The 13009-nt window shown below is 39.6% G+C and overlaps 2 protein-coding genes across 2 annotated transcripts; both read left to right on the top strand.

Moving 5' to 3' along the window:
• The first annotated feature begins 544 nt into the window (after positions 1-544).
• On the top strand, positions 545-6479 carry LOC125589051. Its single transcript, XM_048761215.1, has 2 exons — positions 545-2433; positions 2527-6479. The coding sequence occupies exons 1-2, from the start codon at positions 2242-2244 to the stop codon at positions 2773-2775; spliced, it is 441 nt and encodes a 146-aa protein (XP_048617172.1). The 5' UTR covers positions 545-2241; the 3' UTR covers positions 2776-6479.
• Positions 6480-9131: 2652 nt separating this feature from the next.
• LOC125589050 lies at positions 9132-11758 on the top strand. The gene is made up of 2 exons (XM_048761214.1): positions 9132-11328; positions 11423-11758. The coding sequence occupies exons 1-2, from the start codon at positions 11137-11139 to the stop codon at positions 11669-11671; spliced, it is 441 nt and encodes a 146-aa protein (XP_048617171.1). The 5' UTR covers positions 9132-11136; the 3' UTR covers positions 11672-11758.
• The last annotated feature ends 1251 nt before the right edge of the window (positions 11759-13009 follow it).

The following is a 13009-nucleotide window of genomic DNA, read 5'->3' as shown; positions in this document are numbered from 1 at the left end:
ACAGATGATAAATTTAGAAACTTCAAACTTTGCCGAGTTCTACTTTCCAGCAGAAGTGCAGACCAAAAACAGAAGACCTGCTCGGCATGATGATAGAGGCGAACGGGCAACATATCATGTTACGGTTCCAGACATCTTCACAGATGTTGGATGACTTAGCGGAAAACAAAAGGACCGTCGACTTACTGAGCAGGAGCGCAGTCATTTGCAAACATATTTGGTCACCAACTGCGAAGATGTTCTTTAATATGAAAGGTAAATAAATTAGCTTACAAATTTTTATTTTAACAAGTTGAAATTTAAATCTTAATTAATTATATTATTGTCAACATATGTACAGAATTTTCATGGCAGAAAAGCGGTTCGAATATAGATACGCCACAGAGGAGGAACTTGAAGAACTGAAGCATAGAGAATTTTCTGGATGGATGCTTACTTATGTGAGTGCTTTAAACAAATTAAAATATTATCTATCACATATTTATATTAATTCACATATATTGATATAACATATATATGTGCTATTAATAGGTGTCTGCTGGTATGACCAGAGGTGAAACATTTGACGATTGGATACGCGAGATGGTGCGTGGACCAGAGTATGTTGTGAAGTCATATCCGAGATTTTGTACTCGAGGATATGCATTCACAACTCAAAAGAGGAGACGTTCGAGTACGACTTATGATGCTGGCGTTTGTTCTGCATCTGGAGATGATGTATACTACGGAAACATACGGGAGATTATGGAAATCAAGTATCCGGGCATGGTTGGATTGCGTTGTACTGTTTTTTATTGTGATTGGTACGACAAAACTCCAGATCGAGGTGTGAGAACAGATGCATTTGGTGTTACATCAGTACATTCGAGGCGAAAGTTGCAATATTATGATCCTTTCATTCTTGCTTCTCAGGCCGATCAGGTAATTAAATATAAATATATCAATTATTCATAATGATTCATCATCATGTGTATTAATAACACTTATTTACAAATTAAATAATTTTTTAAATGTTACAGGTCTGTTATATCAAGTACCCCCGGGTTAGGAACAGAGATGATCCATGGGTCACTGTTACTTCACTCAACCTGAGAGGCCGAGTTCAGGGAAGTTCTGAGCTGGAAGACCCACTACAACCAAGCACATCCGGTAACTTAAATGCAGCAGAAGATTTAGTTGCAGTTGGCCTTGTAGTCGATTTAACCGACTTTGGAGATGAAGCCGTCGTTCAGCCACTGTCGGGATTCTTCATTTCCCGCTCCGGTTTTTGCTCCCGCTGCTGCACCCTCTCCCGTTGCTGCACCCCCTCCCACTGCTGCACCCCCTCCCGCTCCTCCAGTCGTTCCGGGAGTGATGACTGTTGCCCAGTTGGTTCAACAGCCCGGTCGTGAGCATCTTCCCTATCTCACTCCGTGTCCAAAGGGACGACTTCAAACATGGTAATTTAAAGTCTTTTTTTTTTCCTTTCATTAAAATTTGATTCATTATTAATAATTTGTTTCTTATATTAGGTTCAACCGATCCGGGAACGGGATCAGCGCATGGATCAACAATATGATGTACTCGAACCTCAGCAAGGATATCCGACTTTCACTCACTTCCCTGCCGAGGACCAGGAGATGTGGTTTCGTCAGTTTGCGGTAAGTATTCTAATTTTTTTACATATATTTTTTATCTTTAATATAAAATTTCTACAAATTATGTTTTTTTTTAGCAAGAGTTCACCTGGAATCCCGATCACACGAACTTTATCCGTGACGCCTTCGTCCATAAAGTTATGGACAACTATGGGAAGCAGATCTACGAGTGGAAGCAGAAGTGGCTCATCAACCAGGTTTTTTTTAATTTATTAAACAATTTTTTGAATTTATTAAACTAGTTTTGGATTTATTAAACTATTTTATATTTTTTTATTAAAAGGTCCCGAAGTCGATTAACAGCACGGTCTGGGAGGAGTTGTGTGTGCATTGGGATAAGGACGAGACGAAAGCTACCTCTGTGACCAACTCCGCCAACCGAAAGAGCGATCGTGGCGGGAAGGGCATGTACAAGCACAATTTGGGTGCCCAGATTATTGCCACTCTGGGATCGCTTGGTAAGTTCAATCTCTCTTTTTTTTTAATTATTTAAGTATTTTATTTTAATTTTTATGCATTTCTTCTAATTTCTAATGTTTGTTTAACTTTTGTTTTTTTCAAGGCAGATGAAAATGTTGGCGAGCCGGTTGATGATTTCGTCCTAATGAAGACGGCGCATACCAACAAGCACACCGGGGAGATTGATGATGGTGTTGTGAGGGATGTGCTCAGCCTGATCGAAACTCAGAAGGAAGACGAAGAGACCCGCCTATCTCAGCTTCAAACCGACCTGGACGCCACTTCGACGGCTTCGACCAACTTGTCCCGGATTCGAATCAACGAAATCGTTGAATCGGTATGTTCTTTATAAAAAGGTTCAATTCATTTATTTCTTTATTTTCATTTATCATCTTTTCTATTATTTAAAATTGTTTATTTTCTATTTCAGTCGGTTCCAAAGAAGAAGGGACGTTTGGTCGGTTTGGGTCGTCGAGCCCGGTCAGTTCCTCCTTCTGCACCACAGCCCTATGTTGATCCAGAAGTGCTTATGGACCCGTTGAAGGACAAAGATGACCGCATAGCTGCGTTGGAGCAAAAGATGGCGGATCAAGAGGCGGGATGGGAGGCAACGAGGAAGCAGAACGAGCAAATGATGGAGATGATGAAGAGGATGTACCCGAACGAGCCGTTCCCATAGTTTCTTTCTTTTTTTTTCAAAAACTCTGAATGTTTTATTTTGGTATGTAAAACTTTGAATATTATCATGTTTTCTATTTCAATTTTAATTTTATTTTTTCGAATTTCAATTAAAAAAATAAATTTTTAATTTTTAAAACAAAATTATTTTTGGGAACATTCCGAGGAAGTGTATCCCTCGCGATATTCCGACGCAACTTCCTCGGAATTTTCCGAGGGACATATCTCCTCAGAATATCCCGACGGATACACTTCCTCGGAATATTCCGACGGCAAAGGTTTCTCGGAATATTCCCGTCGGAATATTCCGATACCTCTTTTCTCTCAGAATGTTTCCGAGGACCGTTCCATCGGAAATATCCGAGGAGATACCGAGGAACAGTCCTAGGAAATGTGTCTTCGGAATGTCCTCGGAATCTTTAATTCTCGGTATTCCCTTGGAATTTTCAAAGGAAATTCCGAGGAAATTTTACTTTCCGACGAGAAATTTCCGACGACCATTCTCGTCGGTATGTCCTCGGAATAACGGTATTCCGAGGACATACCGACGAGAATGGTCGTCGGAATCCCGGTATTTTCTTGTAGTGTTGAGAGATTTGTGATTGGAACTCCATTTGATTCATCTATTCTATTCTATGCAGTTTTCATTTACATTTTGTGTCATGAAATGCTTAGCTATGTCTGAGTAGTTCACTTGTTAGATTCAGGGTTCAAATAGGTTAGAGGGATTAGCCCCAACTATTGATTGCTATGTTGTGGTATTTATTGATAGATTGATCTTAATGCTTGTTCTAGATTAGCTACCTAGAATATTGAATCTAGGAATCTGCATGAGTCAAGCAACCTTGACCATCCAGTCCTGAATCTAATCTGTCAGACTAGACGATAGGAAAAAGTCTACCGCTGAACCAGGAAGCTAGTGGTCATTATCAACTTGCGCCTAGGGCTAAACTAGAAGCATCGATCGATACTGTCTTCTGACAATCGATCGATCTTGCGAAAGGTGTATCGATCGATGTCCCTATAGGACCATCGATCGACACTTTCTTGTGGTCAAAAAACGACAGTTGAGATCCAAGATCTAGTTAGTAAACTAGTGAAACATTGCCATTGCTGATCACTGTGTTAAGGGGTTAAATAACTAATTACGATGTTTTAGAATCTATTTAGTATATTTATAGGATAATGAGTGATTTGGAAGAAAGTGATGATTTTGAGCATTTTGGACATAATTGGAGAGAGCAACCGAGCTGACCGTCGAGCAAGATCAATGGTCGACATTTAGAGATAATAATCAATCGATGCACACCTTGTGACATCGATCGAGGGCTAAGCGCGCAGAAGCCCGTTTGGTTCCTGCCAACTTAGAGACCAAGACTTCACCAAATTACAAGATTGCCCCAGACGAGTTCTTAACCTAATATTTATAGCTTGCCAAAGTGTTTTAGGCAAAGTCTGCTTTTTGTTTTCTTATTTTCACAGCAAAGGTTTTCTAGGATTTTAGTAGAGTTGGAGAGAAGATCCAAAGAGATTTGCGATTGGAACTCCATTATTATCTATTATCTATCTATGCAGTTTTTATACCTTGTTGTTATGAATTGCTTAGCTATGAGGGTTTAAATAAGTTATGAGGGATTAGCCCCAACTATAGATTGCTAAGTTATGATATTCATCATTAGGATTGTCATTAATGCATGTTTCTAGTTTAGCTGGCTATAACCTTGACCTAGGAGTTGTAGGCACATGTTAACACTCTGAATCCGTACTAATTAGGCTAGGATTATTAGAGTAAGGCGAAAGCTGATCTAGTAAGCCTAGTGAGCATTATTCAACCCCCGGGTAAAGCTTGACTAAGAGAGCATCGATCGATATTCCTATAGAATAATCGATCGACGGAGCAAAAGGTGTATCGATCGATATTCCTCTAGAATCATCGATCGACACTTAGATCAGGTCAATAGACAAACCTAGAAAGCGAACGCCGATCGGTTTGTCAATAAGCGTTTGAGCTCTATAATATCATGCATACAACTGTTAGGTATCTGTAGGATTATAATCCTAATTACCTGAATAGAAAACCGAAGTCTAGCTATTTCATTCAAGTACCAAAAACCCAATCAAGCCAATCGAGCAACTGCCTTCCTCACAACCTGCTATTTACATTTAAACATAATCAAACTAGCTTAATCACTCTTATTAGATTTATTAGGTTCCTTAGATCCTTGTGGATTCGATCTCTAAGTACTACAATTAAACCTCTTATTTGAGAGAGTAATTCACTCCTTAGGGTAATTTGGTTCCTGCCAACTTAGAGCCCAAGACTTCACCAAATTACAAGATTGCCCCAGACGAGTTTTAAACTAATATTTATAGCTTGCCAAAGTGTGCTTTCTTGTTTTCTTATTATCACATCAAAGGTTTTCTAGAATTTTAGTAGAGTTGGAGAGAAGATCCAAACAGATTTGTGATTGGAACTCCATTATTATCTATTATCTATCTATGTAGTTTTTATACCTTGTTGTTATGAATTGCTTAGCTATGTCTGAGTAGTTCTATTGTTAGGTTTAGGGTTTAAATAGGTTATGAGAGGTTAGCCCCAACTATAGATTACTAATTTGTGATATTCATTATTAGGATTGTCATTAATGCATGTTTCTAGTTCAGCTAGCTAAAACCTTGACCTAGTAGTTGTAGGCACAAGTTAACATTTGAATCTCACCCTGAATCCGTCCAAATTGAGCAAGGATTGTAAGAGTAAGGTGAAAGCTGATCTAGTAAGCATAGTGAGCATTATTCAACCAGCGCGTAAAGCTTGACTAAGCGTCGATAGATATTCCTTTAGAATAATCGATCGACGGAGCAAAAGGTGTATCGATCGACGGAGCAAAAGGTGTATCGATCGGTGATATACCATAGATTTGACCCATTTTCATCCATGGTATATACGTATTTTACTATCTATATACTATATATTCTATCCTATTAGGTATGTTTTCAGGTTAAGAAGTATCTTGGAGTAAAGTGATGATTATGGAGCATTTAGGAGCTTAAATGAGATTTCATCCGAGCTGACCATTAGAGGTCGATATGAAGGAGAGACAATAGATCGATGCACATCCAGTGTCGTCGATCGATACAGAAGAGACGCCTCGACGATTGAAGATTATGATCGATCGATGTACATCATGTACCATCGATCGATGCCGAGACGCGGATGCGCGACCTAGTTGCAGCCGACTTTAAACCCAAGACTTCACCAAATTACAAGAATACCCCTGACGAGTTTTTAACCTAATAGATTACATACTTTCCTAAGTGTTTAGAGGCAAGAGAGCTTTCAGCCACCTTTTGTGTTTTCTTATTTTCAGAAGAGAGTTTTAGGAGAGAAGATCATAGCACTACAAGAAAACAGCGTAATTCTGACGGACATTCTGACGGAAAATGAGATCCTCGGAATATTCCGACGAATTTCCGAGGAAATTCTGAGAAAACCCAAAATTTGGGTTTCCTCGGAATTTCCTCGGAATATACCGATGAAATACCGAGGAAATCATATTCCTCAGAAAACATCGACGAATATCCAAGGATATATTATAGCCGTTAGAGAGCCGTTGGGGGATTTTATAAATTCCGAGGAAATTCCGAGGAAAGAGCCGTTGCCGTCGGTATTCCGTCGGAATTTCCTCAGTACTGTCGGCATCATTTCATCTATAAATACCCGCACCCCCCAACCTTTTCATTCACTCCATTTCTTCATCCTCTCACATACTATATTTACACACGAATTTGATTGAAAAAAGCATGTCTTCTTCAAATTATTATCGTTCTTGGATCGATCGACCTCATTTGGATCCGAACACGAGATTGCTTACGGAATAATACAAACGAGGTATAACCGAATTCATGGGGTTAGTTCAACGACAACCGGAAGCAGAAACAGGTATGTTAAGATGTCCTTGCTCTAATTGTAAAAATAGAAAGATTATTAAAGAGTGGAATGTTTGGACTCATCTATATTTGAATGGGTTTACACGAAGTTACAAAATTTGGTATCATCATGGAGAAACTGATTATGAATATGGTAGTACTAGGGAACCTCAGCCTGCGGTTAGGTTAGAAGAATCATATAGAATGGATGTAGATTATGGTGTAGGTACTGAGCAGATGGTAAATAATCGTTTTAGAGGGGAAGATTTACCCAATGCAGAAGCTATGAGATTTTATGATATGTTGGATGCTGGAAAGCAACCCTTGTACGAAGGTTGCAGAGATGGTCATTCAGCTTTATCATCTGCAACAAGACTGATGGACATTAAAACATATTATAATTTGGCTGAAGACTGTGTGGATGCGATTGCTGATTTTGTAAAAGGTATTCTATCTGAGGATAATGTAGCCCCTGGTTCATACTACGAGGTTCAAAAACTGGTAGCTGGTCTTGGTTTATCGTATCAGGTAATAGATGTATGCAGCGATACTGCATGATTTATTGGAGGGCGGATGAACAGCGGGTTACATGCAAATTTTGTGGAAATGCTCGTTATAAAGATACGAGTGGAAGAGTTCCTGTGCCATTTAAAAGGATGTGGTATTTGCCTTTGACAGAAAGGTTGCAGAGGTTGTATCAGTCTGAACGCACAGCGCAACCAATGAGATGGCATGCGGAGCATTCAACAAATGATGAGATTAGACATCCTTCAGATGCAAAAGCGTGGAAGCATTTCCAATCAACATATCCCGACTTTGCGTATGAGAGAAGAAATGTCTACCTTGGATTATGTACTGATGGTTTCAGCCCGTTTGGCAAGAGTGAAAGACAATATTCTCTATGGCCAGTCATTCTTACACCTTACAACTTACCGCCAAACTTGTGCTTGCGACGAGAGTTTTTGTTTCTCTCAATTCTCGTTCCCGGACCAGAGCATCCTAAGAGATCACTTGATGTGTTTCTTAAGCCACTAATATATGAGTTGCAATAACTATGGGCTCAAGGTGCTGAAACATACGATGTTTCATGTAAAGAAAACTTTCAAATGCGGGCAGTACTTATGTGGACAATAAGTGATTTTCTAGCATATGGTATGTTATCTGGATGGACAACGCATGGATGGCTATCATGTCCATATTGTCAAGATAACATTGATGCTTTCCAACTAAAACACGGAAGGAAAACGTGTTGGTTTGACTGTCACAGGAGATTCCTACCACATGATCATCCATATCGTAGGAGTAGGAATTTGTTTACGAAGAACAAGAGGGTGTTTGACAGTCCACCTCCGGAAATTTGTGGGGCAGATTTGTCGACACAACTAAGAGATTTAGGTGCAGAAAGGACGCCAGACTAAGGTGGACATGTGCATTATCCGGTAGATGCTGTTGGAGAACTACATAACTGGCACAAAAAGAGTATTTTCTGGGATCTGCCATACTGGAAGGATCATCTACTGAGGCATAATTTAGATGTCATGCATATTGAGAAGAACTTTTTTGACAATCTCATGAACACGATCCTTAACGTTCAAGGTAAAACAAAGGATAATTTGAAGTCAAGACTGGATTTAGTCGATATATGTGCTCGTTCAGAACTTCATGTTGATGAGAATGGTAGGGCTCCTTTTCCCATGTACCGACTTGATGCAGAGGTAAAAGATGCGTTCTTTGATTGGATTTCAAACGATGTGGAATTTCCAGACGGTTACGCATCTAATTTGCGTAACATTGTCGACAGAAAGGAAGGAAAGTTTATCGGCTTGAAGAGTCACGATTGCCATGTAATGATGCAGCGCCTCATTCCGTTTGCCTTCAAGGAACTATTACCACGGAATGTTCATGAAGCAATTGCAGGGATTAGTGCTTTCTTCCGCGATTTATGCACGAGATCAGTGACTCTTGAAGGTATTGAAAATTTGAAGACTAACATAGCCGTGATTCAGTGCAACCTTGAGAAGATATTTCCTCCATCATTTTTTGATGTTATGGAGCATCTTGTTATTCACCTGGCAAGAGAATTGGAACTTGGTGGTCCTGTGCAGTATAGATGGATGTATTTGTATGAGCGGTATATGTACCATTTGAAGAAGTTGGTGAAAAATTATAGTAGGGTGGAAGGTTCTATAATCGCACAGATGATAAATTTAGAAACTTCAAACTTTGCCGAGTTCTACTTTCCAGCAGAAGTGCAGACCAAAAACAGAAGACCTGCTCGGCATGATGATAGAGGCGAACGGGCAACATATCATGTTACGGTTCCAGACATCTTCACAGATGTTGGACGACTTAGCGGAAAACAAAAGGACCATCGACTTACTGAGCAGGAGCGCAGTCATTTGCAAACATATTTGGTCACCAACTGCGAAGATGTTCTTTAATATGAAAGGTAAATAAATTAGCTTACAAATTTTTATTTTAACAAGTTGAAATTTAAATCTTAATTAATTATATTATTGTCAACATATGTACAGGATTTTCATGGCAGAAAAGCGGTTCGAATATAGATACACCACAGAGGAGGAACTTGAAGAACTGAAGCATAGAGAATTTTCTGGATGGATGCTTACTTATGTGAGTGCTTTAAACAAATTAAAATATTATCTATCACATATTTATATTAATTCACATATATTGATATAACATATATATGTGCTATTAATAGGTGTCTGCTGGTATGACCAGAGGTGAAACATTTGACGATTGGATACGCGAGATGGTGCGTGGACCAGAGTATGTTGTGAAGTCATATCCGAGATTTTGTACTCGAGGATATGCATTCACAACTCAAAAGAGGAGACGTTCGAGTACGACTTATGATGCTGGCGTTTGTTCTGCATCTGGAGATGATGTATACTACGGAAACATACGGGAGATTATGGAAATCAAGTATCCGGGCATGGTTGGATTGCGTTGTACTGTTTTTTATTGTGATTGGTACGACAAAACTCCAGATCGAGGTGTGAGAACAGATGCATTTGGTGTTACATCAGTACATTCGAGGCGAAAGTTGCAATATTATGATCCTTTCATTCTTGCTTCTCAGGCCGATCAGGTAATTAAATATAAATATATCAATTATTCATAATGATTCATCATCATGTGTATTAATAACACTTATTTACAAATTAAATAATTTTTTAAATGTTACAGGTCTGTTATATCAAGTACCCCCGGGTTAGGAACAGAGATGATCCATGGGTCACTGTTACTTCACTCAACCTGAGAGGCCGAGTTCAGGGAAGTTCTGAGCTGGAAGACCCACTACAACCAAGCACATCCGGTAACTTAAATGCAGCAGAAGATTTAGTTGCAGTTGGCCTTGTAGTCGATTTAACCGACTTTAGAGATGAAGCCGTCGTTCAGCCACTGTCGGGATTCTTCATTTCCCGCTCCGGTTTTTGCTCCCGCTGCTGCACCCTCTCCCGTTGCTGCACCCCCTCCCACTGCTGCACCCCCTCCCGCTCCTCCAGTCGTTCCGGGAGTGATGACTGTTGCCCAGTTGGTTCAACAGCCCGGTCGTGAGCATCTTCCCTATCTCACTCCGTGTCCAAAGGGACGACTTCAAACATGGTAATTTAAAGTCTTTTTTTTTCCTTTCATTAAAATTTGATTCATTATTAATAATTTGTTTCTTATATTAGGTTCAACCGATCCGGGAACGGGATCAGCGCATGGATCAACAATATGATGTACTCGAACCTCAGCAAGGATATCCGACTTTCACTCACTTCCCTGCCGAGGACCAGGAGATGTGGTTTCGTCAGTTTGCGGTAAGTATTCTAATTTTTTTACTTATATTTTTTATCTTTAATATAAAATTTCTACAAATTATGTTTTTTTTTCAGCAAGAGTTCACCTGGAATCCCGATCACACGAACTTTATCCGTGACGCCTTCGTCCATAAAGTTATGGACAACTATGGGAAGCAGATCTACGAGTGGAAGCAGAAGTGGCTCATCAACCAGGTTTTTTTTAATTTATTAAACAATTTTTTGAATTTATTAAACTAGTTTTGGATTTATTAAACTATTTTATATTTTTTTATTAAAAGGTCCCGAAGTCGATTAACAGCACGGTCTGGGAGGAGTTGTGTGTGCATTGGGATAGGACGAGACGAAAGCTACCTCTGTGACCAACTCCGCCAACCGAAAGAGCGATCGTGGCGGGAAGGGCATGTACAAGCACAATTTGGGTGCCCAGATTATTGCCACTCTGGGGATCGCTTGGTAAGTTCAATCTCTCTTTTTTTTTAATTATTTAAGTATTTTATTTTAATTTTTATGCATTTCTTCTAATTTCTAATGTTTGTTTAACTTTTGTTTTTTTCAAGGCGGATGAAAATGATGGCGAGCCGGTTGATGATTTCGTCCTAATGAAGACGGCGCATACCAACAAGCACACCGGGGAGATTGATGATGGTGTTGTGAGGGATGTGCTCAGCCTGATCGAAACTCAGAAGGAAGACGAAGAGACCCGTCTATCTCAGCTTCAAACCGACCTGGACGCCACTTCGACGGCTTCGACCAACTTGTCCCGGATTCGAATCAACGAAATCGTTGAATCGGTATGTTCTTTATAAAAAAGTTCAATTCATTTATTTCTTTATTTTCATTTTATCATCTTTTCTATTATTTAAATTTGTTTATTTTCTATTTCAGTCGGTTCCAAAGAAGAAGGGACGTTTGGTCGGTTTGGGTCGTCGAGCCCGGTCAGTTCCTCCTTCTGCACCACAGCCCTATGTTGATCCAGAAGTGCTTATGGACCCGTTGAAGGACAAAGATGACCGCATAGCTGCGTTGGAGCAAAAGATGGCGGATCAAGAGGCGGGATGGGAGGCAACGAGGAAGCAGAACGAGCAAATGATGGAGATGATGAAGAGGATGTACCCGAACGAGCCGTTCCCATAGTTTCTTTCTTTTTTTTTCAAAAACTCTGAATGTTTTATTTTGGTATGTAAAACTTTGAATATTATCATGTTTTCTATTTCAATTTTAATTTTATTTTTTCGAATTTCAATTAAAAAAATAAATTTTTAATTTTTAAAACAAATTATTTTTGGGAACATTCCGAGGAAGTGTATCCCTCGCGATATTCCGACGCAACTTCCTCGGAATTTTCCGAGGGACATATCTCCTCAGAATATCCCGACGGATACACTTCCTCGGAATATTCCGACGGCAAAGGTTTCTCGGAATATTCCCGTCGGAATATTCCGATACCTCTTTTCTCTCAGAATGTTTCCGAGGACCGTTCCATCGGAAATATCCGAGGAGATACCGAGGAACAGTCCTAGGAAATGTTTCTTCGGAATGTCCTCGGAATCTTTAATTCTCGGTATTCCCTTGGAATTTTCAAAGGAAATTCCGAGGAAATTTTACTTTCCTACGAGAAATTTCCGACGACCATTCTCGTCGGTATGTCCTCGGAATAACGGTATTCCGAGGACATACCGACGGGAATGGTCGTCGGAATCCCGGTGTTTTCTTGTAGTGTTGAGAGATTTGTGATTGGAACTCCATTTGATTCATCTATTCTATTCTATGCAGTTTTCATTTACATTTTGTGTCATGAAATGCTTAGCTATGTCTGAGTAGTTCACTTGTTAGATTCAGGGTTCAAATAGGTTAGAGGGATTAGCCCCAACTATTGATTGCTATGTTGTGGTATTTATTGATAGATTGATCTTAATGCTTGTTCTAGATTAGCTACCTAGAATATTGAATCTAGGAATCTGCATGAGTCAAGCAACCTTGACCATCCAGTCCTGAATCTAATCTGTCAGACTAGACGATAGGAAAAAGTCTACCGCTGAACCAGGAAGCTAGTGGTCATTATCAACTTGCGCCTAGGGCTAAACTAGAAGCATCGATCGATACTGTCTTCTGACAATCGATCGATCTTGCGAAAGGTGTATCGATCGATGTCCCTATAGGACCATCGATCGACACTTTCTTGTGGTCAAAAAACGACAGTTGAGATCCAAGATCTAGTTAGTTAACTAGTGAAACATTGCCATTGCTGATCACTGTGTTAAGGGGTTGAGTTCTAACATATAATGCAAGCAACTGATAGGCATCTATAGGATTATAATCTCCAACACCTGAATAGAAACCCTGCATCTAATATCTTTCCAATAAGTTACACCCCCAATCATCTTGTTAGTCGAGCAATAGACTTGCTCATTTAGGATTGCTATTTACTTTTAAACCAATAAATAACAAAAACCTTAGAATTAATAATCATGT

This window comes from Brassica napus, chromosome C6 (assembly GCF_020379485.1).
Source record: "Brassica napus cultivar Da-Ae chromosome C6, Da-Ae, whole genome shotgun sequence".
In the NCBI taxonomy this organism is placed as follows: Eukaryota; Viridiplantae; Streptophyta; class Magnoliopsida; order Brassicales; family Brassicaceae; genus Brassica; species Brassica napus.
The sequence above is the reverse complement of the archived record's forward strand: the minus strand, read 5'-3'. Positions and strand labels throughout refer to the sequence as shown.